This window comes from Herpailurus yagouaroundi, unplaced genomic scaffold, assembly GCF_014898765.1.
Source record: "Herpailurus yagouaroundi ecotype Mexico unplaced genomic scaffold, PumYag 321, whole genome shotgun sequence".
NCBI lineage: Eukaryota > Metazoa > Chordata > Mammalia > Carnivora > Felidae > Herpailurus > Herpailurus yagouaroundi.
The window spans coordinates 148,059-169,077 of NW_024412538.1; the positions used below are offsets into that span (position 1 = coordinate 148,059).

Below are 21,019 nucleotides of genomic sequence, written 5' to 3' on the forward strand. Positions count from 1 at the left end.
CCCCCCCCACGCCTCTCCCCAGCCTCTTTACTGGCTCCCTCTGGTCTTCCCCTCGGCCTCCCTCCTGCTTCCCTTTGGTCTCCCGTCACCCTGACTCCCTTCCTGGCTCCCTCCGGCCTCCTCCTTGGCCTCCTTCCTGCTTCCCTTCGGCCTCTGGCCTCCTCCTTCCTGGCTCCCTTAGGTCTGGCCCCGACCTCGTGCCGGAAACCCCCCCTTCCCCCAGGACCCTGTCGAGGTGCGGAGCCCGCTGCAGGTGTCCAGGGGATCGCGGCCCCCACCCCTGAGCCTACAGCCCAGGGGATTGCTGCTCCGGGAGGGTCTTCGGGATGCTTGTTTAAGGTAAACAGAAACACAGACTGCTCCAGCGCTGTTACAGTCCAGCAGCTGGGAAAGAAGCTGGAGACCGGCACTGCAGCATATTCTGTCCCCGGGTTGCCCTTCAGAGTGAATGAGTGACCAATGGTCACGGAAGGACGTGTCTGAGGCAGTCTTTTTGCTGTTTATGAAAAGGAGAGAATTCAGACTGTCCAAGGGAAAGAAAAGGAGAAAGGCTTGACAAGGCAAAAGGAGCCATCTCTTTGGGAGAACCTTGTTCCCATGCGGATGCGAGAGTGAGAGTCCTAGCTGCCTCCAGAGTTGACGTAGGCTCGGCAGAGGAATGAAGTGTTTATGCTTGACATGTTTTGCTTGTCCTGCTCTTTTATTCACCAGCTTAACTGGTCTTGATTTTGTAGGGTTGATAAAGACAGGAGCGGGGTGATATCGGACAACGAGCTTCAGCAAGCACTCTCCAACGGTGAGTGGGACCTAGTCGTCAGGACTTCTGCTGAACTTTGAGCCTGACCCACCTGTAGTAAATAACTTCTTTTCCCAAGTACAGAGGAGTTATGAAGGCCTAATTACTGTTACTGGCATGTGGTGGAGGTGCTTCTGATTTATTTTGCCAGTGGGTATCCTGCGCCAAGGGCCTTGCCGAGCTGTTCCAGCCCCTGCATGGACAGGCGCAGGGAAGCACTTGAGAAGTGGAGGTTAGGGCGTAGGTTTTAGGGAAGGATAGGAAGTTTAGCTTTGTAGGGCTAATATGCTTCAGGTACATTGAAGATCACTGATTCCTTTCGTGACTGTATCTCTGTGACCTCTTGGGAGAGGTGCCCTTGGCACCATGGGGAAGTGACTGGGATGTTGGGGATGTGGCTCTGGCAGGTGGATTGTGGGAAGGTGGTCTTATCAGTGGGAGAATACTAGGCATTCAGACAGGGATAAAGGACCATAGCTGTTACATGGCAGTGTGTCGGGGGCTCTCCATGGAGTTCTCTTCTTGCCAGTTTCAGCCTGATTAATCCACAGAAGTACTGTTTGAGACCTTTTATTAACTACCTGGCTCTTTTGCCTTTTAAAAAATCCCTCAGATGCCACTGACTTTTCTGATTCTTAGATTTGTAGCTTGTCTTTCCAGAGGTGTGCCATTTAAGGTAGAAAGGGATCGATTCTAAGATGTTGGAAGACTCTTTTTTTTTTTTTTAAGTTTATTTTGAGGGAGAGAGAGCACACGTCCATGCGTGTGAGAGAGTGGGGGAGAGTCAGAGAGACAGAATCCCAAGTAGGCGCCACACTGTCAGCATAGAGCCCAATTAGGGGCTCGAACCCACGAACTGTGAGATCATGACCTAGCTGAAATCAAGTCTGTGCTTAACCAACTGAGCCACCCAGGTGCCCCAAGATTCATTTTTATTAGTAGGAACCAGTTTGATGTTCTAGAAAAAGTAAGGATGCCGCCACCACCTCACAGTGCTGGATATCGGGCTAAAGGAGAATACGTGCCCTCATTGTGGGCACATACCAGGCACTTAGTGTGGTTTATTGCCTCGTGATTTACATGAAGTGCAGGGTTTGTATTTACAGATTAATACGTTTAAAGAACGGTACATACCACTGACTTTTTTCCCCCAGTATTTAACGTATGTGGGCCACAGATATTGGTGTATAACTTCACACGTATTTATGTTGTTGAGTTTACGAAATTTTTCTTAAATTTTATTTTTAATTTTTTTTTAATTTACATCCAAAATAGCATATAGTGCAACAGTGATTTCAGGAGGAGATTCCTTAGTGCCCCTTACCCATTTAGCCCATCCCCCCCCCACAACCCCTCTAGTAACCCTCAGTTTGTTCTCCATATTTATGAGTCTCTTCTGTTTTGTCCCCCTCTCTGTTTTGATATTATTTTTGTTTCCCTTCCCTTATGTTCATCTGTTTTGTCTCTTAAAATACTATATAGTTGTGTTTACAAAATTAAGAAATTTCTTTATGGGGCGCCCGGGTGGCTCAGTCAGTTGAGTGTCCCACTTTGGCTCAGGTCATGATCTCACGTTTCATGGGTTTGAGCCTCATGTTGGGGTCTGTGCTGACAGCTGGGAGCCTGGAGCTTGCTTCAGATTCTGTGTCTTCCTCTCTCTCTGTCCCTCCCCTGCTCTTTCTTTCTCTCTCTCTCAAAAATAAAAATGGACATAAAAAAAAAAAAATTCGTTACTCTCATTTGACAATTGTGCCTTCTTGATTCCTCGCTTATCATTACTAATCTCTTTTCAATTTTTGTGTCTCCAGTACTTGGTTACACTTGGAGGAGTAGAAGGTAAGGTTACTAGAACATGTCAGAAACAGCTGCAATCCAGCAGGCTATGACCTGGCAAATCTGGCTTAAAGCTTTCTAAGTGTTCACCAAAACGTATGTCTTCACATTCTGTTAAATGTGGTCAGAGGTTCCAGAGGGTGGCCACTCCAGTGAAAGCACCCTCAGAGGTCATGCTTCAGAGGCATTCCTTCTGAGTTCTTTTCCAGTAAGTGAGGACCAACTCTCTTTGTCCATTTGCTTGAAGTTTTGAGGGTGCTGCCCAGGTTTGGGATCTCTGTGAAACCTGCCCCTCAAGAATGATGGTCACACTCTGACCTCATTATCATGACAGTGTCCACCTGGGGGCTCCTGTCTGAGTTCAGATCCTGGCTCTCTCGGTTCTAGGAATACGACTTTGGGCAAGGACTTGACCCTCCTGGGAGGGTCGGTAGAGGAAGTGCACGCAGAGTACTTGGTGCAGTGCCTGACACATAGCAGGGGGACTGTGTTGTTGGCTGAGTGGAGGAGGGGTATTGTCACCAGCCAGGCCAGGCAGCCAGCTCAGGTGCCACATGAGGGGCAGCCACTGTTTATAGGCACTGTGCCAGCATTTAACAAACCTGATTTCACATGAGCATTGTTGTTTGAGCCCCCGGGGCATGGTGGTGGGACCTAGTCTGACCTATAGGGTTAGGCTTCTGTATTTTCACTAGAGGGTGTCAGTAATGCTCCTAGTTCTAGTTCAGCTGGTTGTTAAAGAATATGGGTCTTTACTCTGTTAGAGCATAATCTTGAACTCAGCTCCTACTAAATATCTACCAGGAGGCTGTTTAAAAGAGAATGAGTTTTCACAGTTGTCTAGAGGATGTTAGGTTCACCATTGCTGAGACCCTTTGAAATCAATACATGCTCTAACCTAGTATCTGTCGGGACTGTCTCGGTGGCCCTCTGGAGGCCCTTTTATTGAGTTGCCCTGTGGGATTGCCTCAGCTCTTGTTCAAGACATGTAAAAACTGGCCTCCCTGTTCACCTTGACAGAGGCGTGCCCTCTGTGGGGTGACTGCCAGGCAAATGGCCGGCTCCCTTCTGCCTAGCGGGGACAGTGGCTCTGGTGTTCCAAGCACCTTTGGTGGCTGTTCTGTCTTGTTTTGTTTGCATTTTATTAACCCTGAATCTTTTAACCAGTTAGATCTGCCTCTTCAAATTAGCTGTGAAAAAGTTTAAATTGGTGGCTGGTCAGTAGCATCAATGTAGAATTTTAAGAGGGGGATTTTACTGATCTAGTCTTAGAACCCTTTCTTATCCTCCTACTTTCTCCTCCCATCCAGTATGATTAAAATTTACTTCATTCTGCTCTACTGTGGATATCTGCGTACATATAAGTTCTTTCTGCAGTAAGGCAGGTTATGTATGATGCACATTCACAGAGTAGGTGGTATCATATCGCTTGCGGAGTTACCCGTTGTGGCTTTTGAGTTGTAGCACAGGATTTAAACCCAGATGTGTGTTGCTGGCACCCCTCGGTGCCCGTGCTCATGGTGTGCTGTGGGTGTACTTCACACCTAGGTGTCACAGCACCGTGAGCCCTGGTATCTTCCCATTTGTCTCCAGGAGAGTGTCCACCGCTTGCCGTGGGTCCTGTACTCCTGCCTAGAGCACCTGCCCTTCGTCAGCATGAGGGGAAGCTGTGTGCATCCTGTGTTTCAGATTCCTGTCTGCCTGGAGGGGTGTGCCGTCTCCTGCCTTTGAGCCCCCTCAGCATCGCCGCTTTTTCTTGGACGCTCCCTGCTCTCCATTCTCTGTATTCTACACGATCATTGTCGTAGCTGTCTCTGGCCACTAGACTGTCCACTTCTCGAAGGAAGGCCAGACTGGGCTCCTCTGTGCAGCTGCTCTGTGTGCCCAGGCACTGCTCACTGGACGGGCCTGTGTCCGTCCTGTTCCCCCCGACCGCCCCCCGACTTCCTGGAGCTGATGCGGTTGAAATTTGACTTCTGATTGCTCTCCCAGTATTGGGGTTCTGTTTTCATATTAGAACTGGAATATTAGGCTATTTCAGGAAGTTGGTTTACTTGGTCTATTACTGGTTAGAAAACTGAAGATATGATTTCTCACTTTAATTAAATCTGTGCCTGTGTGCTCTCTGCTTGTATGATTTCTCACTTTAATTAAATCCGTGCCTGTGTGCTCTCTGCTAATATCCAGTTGAAACCATCCTGAAGAAGTACTTGTGGGTCCCATACACTGACTCCTTTATAAGACTTGTTTCCATAGGAAAGTTTCTAAAATTGGCTGCTCTCAGGAAGGTTTGTGGTTAACAGGTATGAAGAAAGACAGAAGAAGACTGTTCTCTTGCCTTCGTTTTGAAATAACATCTCATAAACTATCTTGAGTTTAGTACCTTTTTTTCCCTAATTTTTACATTATTTCTTGGAATTCTGGGAATTTTATTTTGCTCAAGCCTCTTTTTTGTAGTTCTGCAGGTTTGTCTTAACATATCCTAGGTAGGTATTTTGTGGAGACTTTTTTAGCTGCACTTTAAAAAAATAATAATTCATATATTCTTTTTTTTTTTAATCAAAATAGAGTTCTGGCTTTCTTGAGGATCCCATATTAAGAAGAAATGAGAGGGGCACCTGGGTGGCTCACTTGGTTGAATGACCAACTCTTGATTTCAGCTCAGGTCATGATCCCACAGTTTGTGAGTTTGAGCCCCACATCGGGCTCTGGGCTGACACTGTGGCATCTACTTGGGATTCTCCCCACCCCCTGTCTTTCTCTCTCTCTCTCTCTCTCTCTCTCTCTCTCTCTCTTTCTCAAATAAATAAACTTAAAAAAAAATAAAGAAGAGGGGCACCTGACTGGCTCAGTTAGTTAAGCATCCGACTTTGGCTCAGGTCATGGTCTCAACAATCCGTGAGTTCGAGCCCTGTATCGGGCTCTGAGCTGACATCTCAGAGCCTGGAGCCTGCTTTGGATTCTGTGTCTTCCTCTCTCCCTCTCTCTCTCTGCCCCTCCCCTGCTTGTACTCTGTCTCTGCCTGTTCCCCTCTCTCTCTCCCTCTCTCTCTCTCTCTCTCTCAAAACTAAATACGAAAAAAAAAAAAAAATGGAAGAAATGAGAGAAATCAGACCATATAAGCAGACTGTTCCCTGCACACCAGTGCTTCTGGTCCCATCACTGCTCCTGCCCTGACAGTCCCAGTTTGGTGGGTAAGGGTGTTTGCTGCTGGTAATGCAGCAGGGACACTTAGAGGTTTACCCTCAGCTTCCATCCGCCTGTGTGCAGAGAAGGGCTGACTCTGCAGTTGCTGAGTTGGGTTGCTCTGAGCCTGCTCCTTCCCAGGAAGGATTTTCATGGCCGGCTGCCTCCTGGGATATTCTGACAGAGAAGGGTGTTTGGCCCACTGAGGGCCCTGAGCTGTGTGGTACCTGTTGGCCTATATAGTTGATCCCAACAGTACGATTTATGGCAAACACCTGCTTTCCCTCTGGGTCTCTGGAGCGTCCATGCCTGCCTCCCCAAGAGAAACCCTGGGTTGTAGACTGGGGAGTTCCCTAGTTGACAGTACTTCGCCTCTGTCCTCAAGACTCCTAGCTGGAGGAGTGAGGACGTCCTGTGTGGCTCCATGAGGGGGTCCCTCTGGGCGCTGCACGGGTCTCCGCCGGAATTCTCCTAGTGCCTTTCTCTGCTCTGCTGATTTTACTCTGGCCTTTCATTGTAACGAACTGCCTGAGTGTTGGAGTCCTAGTGAGTCATGGAGCCTGAGGGTGGTCTTGGCAACTCCAATATAGCCTGTCGTGTCTGCTCTTCCCAGAGATGCACCCCACCAAAGTTGTAGATAGAAACAAAATAAAGTTGGGATTCGATGGACCTGGCTTTGCCGACAAGTTTCTCCGTGACCTTGAGCACATTGCACTTCTGGCCCCAGTTTCTTCGGATGTAAAAATAGGATGACTGGAAGTTTAGATCCTTTTCCCCCTGGAGCCAAGCCCCTCTGCACCAGATCCTGCATCTGTCTGGTATAGAACTGGGAGACCGTGTGTCTTCTGGGACTGAATTTACAGTGTTTCACTAGTAGTCACTTAGATTGTTTTTAATTTTCATTAATGTAAGTGCTGTAGTAATTTGACCCAGACTTTCATAGAACCAGTTTCCAGCTGTGGCATTTATCAGATCAGTGCTGTTGATCAGTATTTCAGAAAGGTCATGTTTCTGACTGTGCTATTTGAAGTTGTCATTCCAGCACTGGCGAAGTCTGGGATTTTGCTGAACCTGAAGAGACACCGAAGTTCTGCTGATTGTGTGCATTGGGTGCCTGTGCTGTGTGCCCGTCCCTGCAGGACTTGCTTATACCTCCTCATCTGTAGCTCCTCTCTGGCAGAAAAGGCCAGGAAGGCTGGGAGTTCTAGGTCTGATGCAGTAAAGTGGAAAGAGATCACCAGTGATGATGTAGAAAAGTCTCCTTCTGCTGCTGTTGTTGCCTCTAGAGATTTCAAGTAGTTAAGTGTCTCGATTGTGCAAATGCTGGATGTTGTGAACTCCTAACCCCAACCACTCACTAAAGCCAAAGTTTAAGCTTGTGGTTAACAGGACGTAATTTCAATAAAGAAAACTCTTTGGAGAGAGTGAAAAGACAATATATTACCAGAGCAGAATGGGTTTTCTCCCCCTTGGAGAATGGAGGCAGATGCAGGTTCTTGACAGAATTTGTGTGCTTGGGAGTTAAGTGGAGAAATGGTAAGGCGTCCTGACGGGGGCTATCTCTACAACCATGGATGGTTCTTTGGGCCATTGTCATTTGCTTAGGGTGGCTTCTTAAGGCTTCAGCCCTGCTCCCAAATTATAGGTGACAAAAGTGTATTAAATTTATGTGGGAAATCACGTTTCTGTATTCTTTAGTTCTTTAAGATGAAATTGAGGCAGGACACCTAGAAATCTAGGTAAAAATCCGACAGGCAAGCTTTTGCAAGATGACCGGTTCTAACGTTCAAACATGCTGCTGTCTGGGAGAAGCAGATGGGAGTGTTTGAAATTGTAGGTGGCCCTGAAACCTGGGCTGGAGGGTTATGGAGTTGTAGGGCTTGTGAAAAAAGTCTACCTTTATAATGTACCCCCTGTTTTTAGTGAGTGTGTTAAATTGATTATTTGCGTTGTATTTTCTTACAGAAAACTGTTTTAGAAACCACTTAAGAGTTTCAGGCTGACGCTCAGGTGCATTTAGTGTTTAACACAGCTGAGATATTAAATGTGTGCATGTTGCAGTGTTGCAGCTTCATTGTGGGTTACTGAGCTTTTTATGTTTAGTCTGAGAACCAGGCCGCAAGACCTGTTGGCTGTCGTTACCCCTTGGATTCTGTGCAGAGTCGGGCCCCGTTTGGGTAAGAAGAAAGATGAGCAGGGGTACCAAGAGGTTGCCTCCTCCGCCTTCCCCTTGCGCAGTAGCCCCGCAGGAAACCTGTGGGTCTCCGTCCTCGACTCAGCGCATGGTGACCTGTTGCTCTCCGGAGCCTGGGACCCGTGCCGTCCGCAGAATCCTCCAGCATGGCTGCCAGTCCCCATGGGCCACCTCAGGGATGCGCCTTCCCTGGGCACCCCACGTGTGCCTTTCCAGGTGGCACCTGGCTTTCACCACAACAGGTGCTCACGTTTGCACACGACTCAACTGTCGCACTTGTGTTGCTTTTGTTTCAAACTTGTTTGGCCGAGTCATTTGCGAGATGGCTCGTGAGGCTTCTGCTCACAGTCAGGATAGCCTGCGGGGGCTGCCGTCACCTTCACAGATTGAGAGCACATCGGCCTGTAGCAGAGGTGAAGGGAAGACAAAGGAAAAGTGAATCAGGAAAAGGCTTCAGTAGGTGCATTAGGTTCCCTGGGCTTCTAGTCCGTGGTGGGCTGTCTCCTGTGGAAATAGCAGGTCGCTGCCTGCAGCAGCTAGCTGGGAGGGAGGGAAAAACAAATGAGGTGAGGAAGTGACACTCTCTGTCTTTAGAACTTTCTTTTCTGTTGCGTTCTCTGTAACATAGTTTTATCATATGGGTTTTCAATAACGTGCCCTAATAGCTTCGTATACAGTCTTCTGCCCGCTCTGCCCACCCCACGAACGTCTGTGAAGCCTGCAGAAGATGCTTATCCAACCCTGATGTGCCAGGCACAGGGACAGGTGTGCCCCTGCCTTCAGGGGAAGAGCAGCCTTCACCGAGTAGTTACGGTGGCGCTTGTCCCAAAGGGGAAGCTCGAACCTGCGCTGATAGAGCTGACAGATTTAGCTTAGGGGCTGGGGGGACGTGGGGCGCTCAGGGAGGGCTTTCCTGAGGACGCGTTTTTCCTGTGGCTTAAAGGAGAGGTGAAGGTGAAGGACGTGCGTGTGTTGGGAGGCACACCCCGGGTCTGGAGAGGCGCGTGCGTGAGCCCTGAGGTGGGCAGGCACAGCCTTTGGGCGCCGCAGCGGGAAAGCCCAGCGTGGAGGACGGTTCCCTTTGGAACCATAGTTCCCAGCGAAAGGTCACGATGTGAGGTCAGGGGGTGGGTCTCTGTGAGAAACACGGAGTTTTATACAGAGAGGGAAATATGAGGTGTTTCCATACAAGTGGGGTGTGGGGAGAGGCCCTGCTTTCCCTCCACATTAAAAACACTTTTTTTCCTTGTTTTTAGTTAGTGTAAAAATTGGTAATGGTATAAACCACTCTGAAAACAGATTTTGGGGCGTAAAGGTATCTAGTGAACATTTCATTATCAGTTGATAAACGGTTCTGTCAGATTCAGCAGTCTCTTCATGACAAATATTTGGTAATATCCCCATTACTATATGGAAGTGGATCCTAGGGTGCCATAGTCTGCTTTTTCACACTCGCAAGGAAAATAACGTGCAATCTTAGGAGAAGACTTTAAGGCATGGTTGTATGGTATGTTTTTCAGTATACCTCTCAACTTACCTGGTGGCTGAACGCCTGGAAAACTGAGCGTATATTAAAATACTCTAAAGCCGTATCTTGTTTACACAGTAAAGTACCCAGCTTCACGTCATTATAAACAGCTTGGAATGTGCGTCTGTTGGGGCCAAGGGACTCCTGCACAGTGTGGGATGGGACCCCAACCGTGACGTGCTTACAGCCCCCCGTGGTCATGGCAACCAGAAATGTCCCCTGGGGGCGGTGTCCCTGCCGAGAAGTGTGGTGCCAGGGTCTTCCCGTGACCCCCAAGTTACTTTTGTTAGGTTCAGATGGTACAGATTCGAAGCCTAGAGCTTGCTGGCGTCTGACTGTCATTCCTGTCGCTTATTTTCAGGCACGTGGACTCCATTTAATCCAGTGACTGTCAGGTCAATCATATGTAAGTAAAGGTGCCGTTGTCCCGCCTGTGCAGGCAGGCACCTGTCCTGCTTCATCCTGCACTCCCGGCTGAGCACTGAGCTCATTGTCTGACGTGTCCTTTCACATCCCGGTTCTGAAGAGTTCAAGTACCCACAGGACCGGCGCGCTTCACACACCGTCCGTATCTGGCACGATTGTTGACTGGCGGAAACACCCGATACTCAGTTTTTGACCTGATTTTTCATTCTGTGCGCTTTCACTGAATTATAGTGTACTTCTGAGCAGCCAAGAGCGCTCATGTTTCAATCTTCCATTAGCGTCCCTTCCTGAAAAGAAACCAAATGATTTGTCATTTTCTCAGCAGTAGTTCAGACTGAGTTCATATATATATTTTTAGCCATTTTGCAATTACATGGAGATGTAGTTGTAGGTTCTTTCATATTTGGACCCGGAATTAGGCTGGTTTTTTTTTTTTGTTTGTTTTTTTAATGAAAAGCAAGTCTTCCTAAGAGAAAACACCTAAAGCTGATAGAGTCGTCTTGTCACTGGGGTGGGCCTGCGCTGGTGGGCGTAGGTCCTCTGGGAGAATGGAAGTGGCGGTGCCCGGAGTTGGGCCCAGTTCTGGGAACTGAGAGAGTGGAGGGGCTCCTTCAGTCTGCACTTTGCTTTCTTCCTGGCAAAGTGAGAGTATCCACCAGGTGCTGTGTCTTTGTAGCCTGCTTCGCTGTGAAGCGTTATTTCTGCTGTGGCTCTGCCCGTGTTTTCTTGCCCTTCCCTCTTTACCGTGTGCCTCACGTCTGTCTAACGTGGCTAAGGGCTGTGGCTGGAGAGCCAGCCGGCAGAGGTGGTCTGGCCCTCCCAGTCAACGAGTGAGCATTTCTTGGCCGTGGGCACCTGCTGGCCGAGCACCGGCCTGACCCCGAGGCGGGTGTGGCTGTGGCTGTGGCTGTGGCTGTGCTGTGGTCGAGCTGCTTGCTGATGACCGACGAGATGCCAGCTGCTGCACACCACTCACGTTCCTTTCTGTCTCAGCTATGTTCGACCGAGAGAACAAGGCTGGCGTGAACTTCAGCGAGTTCACTGGCGTCTGGAAGTACATCACAGACTGGCAGAACGTCTTCCGCACCTATGACAGGGACAACTCTGGGATGATTGACAAGAACGAGCTCAAGCAAGCCCTCTCAGGTTTTGGTAATTCACTTATCTTGATTGTATAGCATGTTTCATTTTGGAACCTAGGTGCCATTAATGTTTTTTTACTTGGTTCATTTTACTGATTTTTTTAACTATGACTTTTTTTGGCATACAGATTTATACTTTGATACTTTTTATATCATGAAGGCTTATATTTGACCTGAAGACTTTCATGTGGGTTTTTTTCGCATCCAAAATGAGATAAGGGCTATGCAATCATTTCTCACTTGTGAAATGTAGTGATGTCTCACTCACATTGAGAATGAGGCAGCTTTGGAAACAGTTTAACGTGAATAAGTGAAAAGAAAATGTCGAGCAGCTCATATTTCTTGATATATCACAACACGTGGCAGGATGATCCAGACACTCGTCAGAGATGATTCTGTAAGCTGCAGACACAGTGTCGGCAGGCATGCAAGTGCCCGTTCTCAAGTGCGTGCAGGCTCAAGTGTGCTGTGCTGCTGGGAGTGTTCACACGGCCTTCCAGAGTGGGTCAGTGGGCCCTCTGATGCGGGGGTGTGGGTCTGAGAGGAAGGTGGGATTTCTGGTGTGTGGGCTATGCAGACATGGGGTATTTGTCCGGGGCTTGTGGGAGTCTCACCCAGAGTCTGGTGTGTTTGGGATGGTCTCACTCAGCCCTGTGTTCACTGGGCCCCTGTTATAAAACCCCTTCTATATTTTGCTTAAAAGTCTGCTTATAAATGCCAGCTAGAAAAAAAATAAGGCAAGTTTGTTTATAATGTACTATTTTTTTTTTTTTTTAATAACATACTGTTATGGGTTGCCTGGGTGGCTCAGTCGGTTGAGTGTCCAACTTCAGCTCAGGTCATGGTCTCGCGGTTCGTGGGTTCGAGCCCAGCGTCGGGCTCTGTGCTAACAGCTCAGAGCCTGGAGCCTGCTTCAGATTTTGTCTCTCTCTCTCTCTCTCTCCCCCTCCCTCCCTCCCCCTCCCTCCCTCCCTCCCTCCCCCCCTATGCTCTGCCTCTCTCTGTCTCTCAAAAATAAATAAGTGTTAAAAAAAATTTTTTTAAGTTAAAGTTATAATAATATACTGTCATAACGTATAACGTACTTCTAGGTATTTTGAGTTTTAATAATACAAAGGACATTTTTAGTTCTTATGTTAATGTGTTATTAACTTCTGTCCTTCCCCCATTTTTCCTTTGGGCACATACTTCATGGCTGTCTTTCTCTTTCTCTTAGTTTGTTGCCTTATGAATTCTGGTGGTATTCAGTTAGAGGCCCTGGGAATCCATAGCACGTTTGTGTTCTCAGCTCACTGGGTGTGGGTCAGGGTTAGGGCAGGACTTGACCTCAGGTTCTCTGCATTGGGACTGGGAATGCTTCTGACTTTGCTCTACCTATAGGTTGGGGAGAAGGTCAGGCCGAATGGAAGATCTGGGAGGGGTGGCTGGCTGTCAGCTGTCCACAGATGGTGGTCCTGGGGCTGCAGGTAGCTGGAGGCCCGGCTGGGCTGAGGACAGCTTGGGAGGAACCTGCATCCTGTTAATTACTTCCAGACAAGTGACTTTAGGTGTCAGGGAACATGGCATTTTCTAAAGTTGTCAGGCCCAGAGCCCTCTTTTTACTCAGTGCCGGTGTCCAATGGGTCCTTGGAGCTCACAGTGGGAATGCTAGGGTGGGCCGTGCCACTGGCCTCTCTGACCTCCGAGTGCCCATCAGGCCCTGGCATCTGCAGCCATGGCTGCATGGTCACAGAGGTCATGTGGCACTTCCTTGTGGTAAGGAGCCAGCAGGCCCTCTTGGTCTGGGCAGGGCCGGGCTCCTTCCTGACTTCTGAGCGCTTTCTGGAGAAAAGTATTCTGTGGTGCATTGTAGTTATTCTAAAAGCTTCTCCCTGTAGTTGGTTCTTGATTTCTGAGAGCCTGCTCTGGATCCATGCCTTCTATGAAAAGGAACATTGTTCTCCTTTTCACATAGTCATCACTTTGGAAGATTTTCTGTAGTAACTGAAGCAAAGTCTGTTCAGTTTTGACTCCTAAGGACAGCTCTCTTGCCCTGCTCAAACAGGGGGGCTGCATTTCAGCTCTGCATGTGTGTGAGGGAGTCTGGGGGTGGGGGGCAAGCCCCACAGCGTCCTCCGACCTCTGTCAGCTCCACTTGATGTCTCAGGCTGGTCCTGGTGGCACTGGGTCACCCTCACAGGACCCACGCTGGGTATGATGGCTCACACATCCCTTTTGTAAACCCATTTCTAGTATGTGCTATGCGCCAGGTACAGAGACCTGGAAATAAAGAGGTGTGTGGGGCATGGCCCTCACACTCCTGCTAGCGGGGAGCTGACTGCTCCACAGTGGGAGTCTGCTCACGTGCAGGGCGGTCCTCCCCTGTGGGCAGGGCAGCGGGCACGGGGCTGCTTCCTCTCCCTCCGCCCAGCGTTTTTTGGTGAAAAGGTTATGAAAGTTATCAAGTGTCAGGACCCTCCATTCAGTCGTCACCCATCCCAGCCGCTACCATTTTCATGCTGCATTTGCTCTGTCCCCTGTTGTGTGCCAAGGCTGACGGGGCCTGTGCACCGTGGTCCCAGCACACTTCATTCAGCAGCGTTTCCCTGGGGCGTGTGCACTACGTCCACGAAATCCGCACCATTGACCCACCTTAGAGGTTAACCGTCCATTTGTGTGAGTTAGGGTCCCAGCAGGTCCACAGGCAGCCCCCACCCCTTTTTCATGCCATTGGCTGGTTGTAAACATGGGTCTGTCCCTTGCTGCAGTCTCTGTCCCCTGGAGAGTAGTTACTGAAGGTATGCTGTCATGCCAGGCTGCTGAGAATAGGTGATGTGGGGTCTTCAGGGTAGCTCTGATGTCTCACCCCTCCTGCGCCTGTTAGTTCTAAGGAGAGAACTTCATTCTCTTAAGGTCAGGGTGTGGCCCTGTGGTCAGTGTGTCAGGTCTGAAAGGGCCCAGTCCTGACCAGGGTCACAGGCTGGGGCTGCACATGGAGAGCACCCTTTTTTTTTTTTTTTCATTTTATTTAAGTATAGTTGACAATGTCGTGTTAGTTTCATGTGTACAACATAGAGATTCGACAACACTGTACATTACACGATCTGAGTCACCATGCAGTGTTCTGACAGTATAATTGACTATGTTCCCTATGTTATACTTTTCATTTCCTGACTCACTTATTTTATAATCTGAAGTTTGTGCTTTTTAATCCCCTTCACCTATGTCACCCACCCACCCTCACCTCCTCCTCTTTGGCCACTACCAGTTCTCTGTAGTTATGAGTCTGTTTCTGTTTTGTTTGCTCATTTGTTTTATTTTTAGATTCCACATATAAGTGAAATCATTTGGTGTTTGTTTTTCTCTGCCTTATTTCTCTGAGTGTGATACCCTCTAGGTCCATCCATACTGTGACACATGGCAAGGTCCCATCCTTTTTCATGGCCGCATAATATTTGTGTGTGTGTGTGTGCACGCGCACGCACGTGTGCACACACCACATCTTTATCCATCTTTCGATGACCACAGGCTACTTCCATATCCTGGCTACTGTAAATAATGCTGTAATAAACACAGGCACGTTTATATATTTTTGAATTAGTGTTTTCATTTCCTTTGGGTAGATACCCAGTAGTGGAATTGTTGAATCATAGGATAGTTCTATTTTTCACTTTGTGAGGAACCTCCATACTGTCTTCTAGAGCAGCCGCACCAGTTTGCATTCCCAGCAACAGGTGCAGGAGGGTTCCCCTTTCTCCACATCCTTGCCAACACCTCTTGTTTCCAGTCTTTTTGATACCAGCCATTCTAACAGGTGTGAGGTCATCTCATGGTTCTGATTTGCATTTCCACAGGGCACCTCCTCTTAATTTATGAGGGTGGGGTTATCACTGTGTGGGTTTTCACTGAAGGAAATTCTTTAGGAACAGTCTGCTCCCAAATTTTGCCTCTTATAGAAACATCCTTTTTATAGTTTCTTTGTTCATCATCCGTTTTTCTGGTCTGACTTCCTTTGGTTTTGTTCTCACTGCAATACTATTGAAGAGCAGGGAAATTGGAAGTTAGTCCCAGGGATGATAGAAGTTGCTTCCATTTTCTGTACAGATTGTGGAGATCCAGCTTGTATGTTTGTGACTAGGCCGGAGAGCGGCACCGAAGTGGCCGTCATCTGCTGTCCACACCCTGGATGAGCTCAACCCTCACTAGCTTGGACCTCTTATTGCCCAAAGGCACAGGTGCCAAGTGTGAAGAGAGGAGACTCGTAGGGGTCAGGGGGAGTGGTTCCCATTCAGTACCTGCTGTCTCTGTTTTCTAAGTCATGGGTCCTGTTTTCTAATCAACTGGCAGGGAAGGGGGGCCCTGGATTTAAGTCACAGACGCATAGAGTATGCTGACCACTCTGGAAGGGTGCTGTCATGTGTGTGCATGTTTGAATTATTTTGAGAAAAGTAAGTGCTTTTGCAGGTAATTAACTGTGAAATTCACTCAGATAATAGGTGTATATATATCCTCGCAAAGATTCCAACAGGACCGAAACCAGTAAAAGTATTTTGGCCCCTGGATCTTCTCTCCTGAATAAGTAAGGACACCAGAGGCACACAGGTAGTGGGATTAGTAGGGAAGGAAGTAGATGTCTTCATTTAGAGCGGCCCCGAGGGGTATCCCACAGGCACATGGCCGTTGTGTCTCTCTGTCTTTAAAACCACCTCCCTGCTGGTGACCTCTTCAAGACCTATTCAGTAAATTGGAGGTGGAATCAGTGACTCTTCGTCATAACATCTGATGGCCCTCAAGTTGTTATGAACCTTGTGAGGCTGCCTTACTCCATATAATCTTTTACTGCCTAATGTCTGTGCTACTTGATGAATAGGAGTACCTATCAGTTAATCTGCTGCTTCCCTAAGTTTACATTTTGTTTATTTGGAAGCTTTCAGTGATGTTTTATCTTTCAAATCTAAAATGGAACTTACCATTTGTAAAATGATAACTTCACTGTATTCAGGGAATGAAGCTTTGGCCGCCCTGCAGGGTGATTTTTGGGGTACAGCACAGTAGGGTGAGTATACTTGATGGGAACTAGTGAGCGCACGTAAATGACCTGCTGTGCCTGACAGCTCTGGCCTCCGGGTTACGCTCACCCTTCCAGGAAGAAGCGGTGGTCCTCAGGTCAGCCACTCACAGGACTGCAAATGGGGAGTCGTGGGAGGGATCGCAGAATGATGGCTTCGTTCCTAGAGTGCATGTGAATGCATTTGCGCCTTGTGTTTCCACCCCCAGCCTCGGCCATTTGTTATCAGCTGCTGTAAGAGGCTGTGGGGCCTTTTGGAAGGAGAATGTGGGTGTTGACGGGAATGTCTGCTCTCCTGGCCCTCTCTTCACTCTCTGTTTTCTCTTCAAGGGTACCGGCTCTCTGACCAGTTTCACGACATCCTCATTCGCAAGTTTGACAGACAAGGGCGGGGGCAGATCGCGTTTGATGACTTCATCCAGGGCTGCATCGTCTTGCAGGTAATTGGGGCTCCGTGGAGGCTCACAGTGAGCTGAGCTGTGGAGCAGGACGGGACTGTCTGTGAAAGCAGAGGTAAAGGGAAGTACCTGCATTCTGGAATTTGCAGTTTAATTTTTTTTTTTTTTTTAACGTTTATTTATTTTTGAGACAGAGAGAGACAGAGCATGAACGGGGGAGGGTCAGAGAGAGGGAGACACAGAATCTGAAACAGGCTCCGGGCTCTGAGCTGTCAGCACAGGGGCCCGATGCGGGACTCGAACTCACGGACCGCAAGATCATGACCTGAGCCGAAATCGGTGCTCAACCAACTGAGCCACCCAGGCGCCCCTGGAATTTGCAGTTTAATGGAGTAAGATCAGTTTCTGGAGCTTATAAAAGTTTGTCTTGTCTGTGGAGAAGCAGTTATTCTGTTAGGTGGCGGTATGGCCCAGTAGTGCACTGTGTCCCTGTGGAGACCCTGTGCAGGTCCATTCGTTTGCAGACTGTTTTTGATAAATACGGTGTAGGGCTGTAAATGTATTTTCCTTATGGTTTTCCTAATCACTTTTTCTTTTCCTAGCTTAGTTTACACAATACGTACGCAAGGTATGTGTGAATTGGCTGTTATTGGTAAGGCGTCTGGTCAGCAGCAGGCTATTGGTAGTTAACGTTTTGGGGCATCAGAGTTCCATGTGGATTTCGACTGCTCCAGGGCCTGTTGCCCCCAACCCCCACATTTTTTTGGGGGGGGGGGCTCAGCTGTATCAGCAGTCCATTCGGATGAGGTCATGTCTTCCAAATCCAGTGGGTTATTTACGTGTTCTCTGGTACTTTTGTTGTGTTTTCATTCTGAGGAAGAGGATAAATTTTCCATTTTGATCTTTACTGTGCCCTCCCTTTTTGAGTGAGGTCAGCTGCAGGGGCAAGAGCCAGCTCCTGAGCACACGGGCCTTGTTCCCATGTTGCGGCCACTGCCAGCCAGCATCTGGTGGAGCCCGTGGAACCCACTCACCCCGTGCTTGGTGTTTCCCTCCTGTAGCCTTGCTTCTTGAGCTGGGAGAGAAACTGGTGCGGAGGTTGAGGACCCTTTCCAGAGACCGAGGGCAGGAGTGCCCGAGTCTGCCCTGCTGTGCCCACACAGTCCCCGCTGCTCCTGTCTCTAGGTGAGGATCCAGGTTACGTAGATTGAGGCTTAGAAATGCAGTGGACCAGGGATGCCTGGCTGGCTCAGTCGGGAAGCATCTGACTCCGGCTCAGGTCATGATCTCACGGCTCGTGAATTCGAGCCTCACATTGGGCTCTCTGCTGTCAATGCAGAGCCCACTTCAGATCCTCTGTCTCCCTCTTTCTCACAAAAATAAGCAAACATTAGGGGCACCTGGGTGGCTCAGTCGGTTAAGCATCTGACTCCGGCTCAGGTCATGATCTCACAGTTCATGGGTTCCAGTCCGGCTTCACGTGAGCCCTGCTTCTCTCCCTCCCTCTCTGCCCCTTGCTCACTTGTGCCTGTGCTCTTTTTCTCTCTCTCAAAATAAACAAACAAACATTAAAATTTTTTAAAAAACTGCAGTGAACTGATAAACCCATAGATAGCTTTTAAAGTTTTTATTGTGACAAATGAAAAAAAAGTAACAGAGACAACAGTGTGATGAACCCATGTGCCCCTCACTCAGACTCAACAGTTAGCAGCTGATGGACAGCTTGATGTCATACCTGCATAACTGTAACACTCCCCCCACCCCTTACTCTGAAGCAGATTTGGGCCATGGAAAGCAACTGTTTTATCTGTACATATTTCAGTAGGACTTGCAACTAGACAATGAGTCCTGGTAGCTTATAAATTTTTTTTTTTAATTTTAACATTCTTATTTATTTTTGAGAGACAAGACAGAGCGCCATCAGGGGAGGGGCAGAGAGAGTGAGAGAGAGAGAGACAAGGAATCCAAAGCAGGATCCAGGCTCCGAGCTGTCAGCACAGAACTGGATGCTGGGCTCCAACCCGCAAACCGTGACATCATGACCTGAGCCAAAGTCTGACGCTTAACCGACTGAGCCACCCAGGCACCCCTGATCCTTGTAGTTTGAATTCCGGTCGGGTTATGTCATATCAGCTCTAGAGGCCGCTGAGAAATGTCAACACTGTGAGGTTTTTAAATATAATTTGGAATTTTGGGAAACATTCTCTGGGTTTTTTTTCCCATTAGAATTCTAGATCAGTAAAAGTGAAGTTTCTGTGGCATGCTAAGTGCAGCACTCCGTGACTTCCTTGCCGATGAGGCAGGGAAAAGCCCCATCCCTGTTCAGGACCTTGTTGGAGAGCTGGGTCTGCTGACATTTGAGCTGTGGCTCTCTGAAATGGGGAGAGCCTTACCCCATCTCTGCCTCAGGATTTGGTGAGGCTGGGTTACACTTCTTTTGCAGTGTTGTCTGGACACTTAAAAAGGTGTAATGTAAAAATCTCCTTATTCTCTGCATCTGAATTGCTCTAGGGTTAGACTTTTCATTTGAGGTTCTGTCCCATAAGTAAACATCTGATCCTTATATTTCTTCTTGAGCAAAGGTCATTTCGTGTAGGGTTTCAGTAGCTGGGGTAATGTGATCTGAGTCCCACAGGGAGCTCGCCCAGCGCCTCCATACACCTGTGGGCTGAGGACAGGCCAGCCGGGCTCTCCTGCAGCCCCTGCCTCTGGGCCCCATGCTGACCTGGACTTCTGCTCCCACCCACACTTCCCACATGACCTCAAACATGGGGCAGAGGTGGGCAAGCTACAAGAAAAAAGTCCTGAAAAATGTCTTCCATCTGCCTTTTTCCAGAAAGAAAAAGGCTTTTAGAAAATTAGTTTTACAAAAGAACATGAAAATTTGTAGAAATCTTGGGAAAATACAATTAAAGTATAAAGAAAGATTTCCAGTTGTTCTTCAGGCCGGGATTAACTGCTGCTGGTGTTATTGGAGTTGGTTTCACATTAGCGTCTCACGCGTGTTCAGATGCTCCTGGCCACCACCCGAGTGGACAGTCAACTGTGTCAGGAGCCCCTGTTATTGTCAGCCATTTAATCTGCCGCAGCACCCGAGGGCCGGGCTCCAGCCTGCTCTCGTGACGAACCCGTGTGTTGTTTCCTTTTCTCGTCCTGAGGAATTGTACTATGCCTGCTTCCTTTTGTCATTTACAATTCCTTAGGCCTTTTGTGGTTGTCCAGCTGTCATCTGGAACAGCACTCCTCTAATTGTCTCTGCTTTGGGGGGCAGGGGTCTCCCCTCTGCTCCTGACCTGCTGTGGGGGAGTCAGGCTTGTGCACAGACTAAGGGACCCTCAGGCTGGTACAGGGAGACCTACCTTCTGTGCTCTGTGGCTGAGGCTTCCTTCATCTGTTGGGAGCAGGTTGTAAGCGAGGGGCTCAAGTCAGGGCCGGTTTCCCTGTGTCCTGAATGGCAAGTGACCAGAGCCGAGGTAAACATTTGAGTAACCCCCACTAGGTTGGTCATAGAGCAGGGGGGGAGGACCCAGGTTTACCACTGGCCCACTTGGGGAACCAAGGCCTGGACCCAGGGCTGTTGTGTATAGCCTGCAACCCACCCCTTGATCTCTTAACCACCTTCCTGTATCCACCCTCCCACCTGACCTCGGCATCCCCCACGGTGGACAGCCTGAGAGGGTGGTCAGGGTTACCCACCCATGCCTCGCTGCCCTGGTCTCCGTCAGAGTTGGGGTCGTCTGGAGACATGGATTAATTTGGGTTCCTAAATTTTTTGTTTTGTTTTGTTTTTTACCAAATAACATTTTGTTCCTTCTGTTAAAAAAATATCAAGATCTAAATGACTGTTGTTTCTTCCCCAGAGGTTGACAGATATATTCAGGCGTTACGATACGGATCAGGACGGCTGGATTCAGGTGTCATATGAACAGTATCTGTCCATGGTCTTCAGCATCGTATGACTCTGGCCTGTGCAAATAACAGCATGACTTACAGAAGGAAGACTAAAAATGCCAAATCACCCTTTAAAGAAACGGAACACAAATGCAGCTAGATACTGTTTTTTCTTTAGATTTTATATAATTAACATTTGGGGACCTGACTGTACATATGTGGATAAGCTGATTAAGATTTTTGCAAATGTAACAATAGTTATAACTCACATACAAACATTTGATTTGAGACTATTCAATTGTGCCATGAGGTAAGATATAATAATGTTTCAGTGTCTTGCATGCAAAAAATTCATCATGTGCATTTCTAGATAGCTCCAGTTCTATAGTGGAAGTACTTTTATTAGCCAATAAGAATTTAAAAATAATAGAGAACTTGCACAGAGGCTTTTATGTGCCTTACATTTTTAAAACAGGGTTTATTGTATTTGTTTGAATATGCAACGTAAGCAATAAAGCAAATGCGCACCCGGTCCCAGACGGCTCAGATATACTCACGTGGGAGCTCCCAGAGGTCCA

At 48.2% G+C, this 21,019-nt stretch overlaps 1 protein-coding gene across 6 annotated transcripts in view; it reads left to right on the forward strand.

The window, feature by feature from the left end:
* PDCD6 (programmed cell death 6) overlaps positions 1–20,973 on the forward strand; it is a 21,459-nt gene extending 486 nt beyond the window's left edge. Inside the window, exons 1-6 of one of the 6 annotated variants that reach the window (XM_040462414.1) lie at positions 16–339; positions 735–796; positions 9,899–9,943; positions 10,957–11,115; positions 16,483–16,592; positions 20,411–20,973. In XM_040462414.1, coding sequence (XP_040318348.1) covers positions 10,959–11,115; positions 16,483–16,592; positions 20,411–20,509 — 366 coding nt within the window. In that variant the 5' untranslated portion in view covers positions 16–339; positions 735–796; positions 9,899–9,943; positions 10,957–10,958 and the 3' untranslated portion in view covers positions 20,510–20,973. Of the gene's footprint in view, positions 1–12; positions 340–734; positions 797–9,898; positions 9,944–10,956; positions 11,116–16,482; positions 16,593–20,410 lie in introns of those variants that run through there. The other 5 variants (XM_040462412.1, XM_040462411.1, XM_040462415.1 and 2 more) reach the window with 5 other exon arrangements.
* Positions 20,974–21,019: the final 46 nt, after the last annotated feature.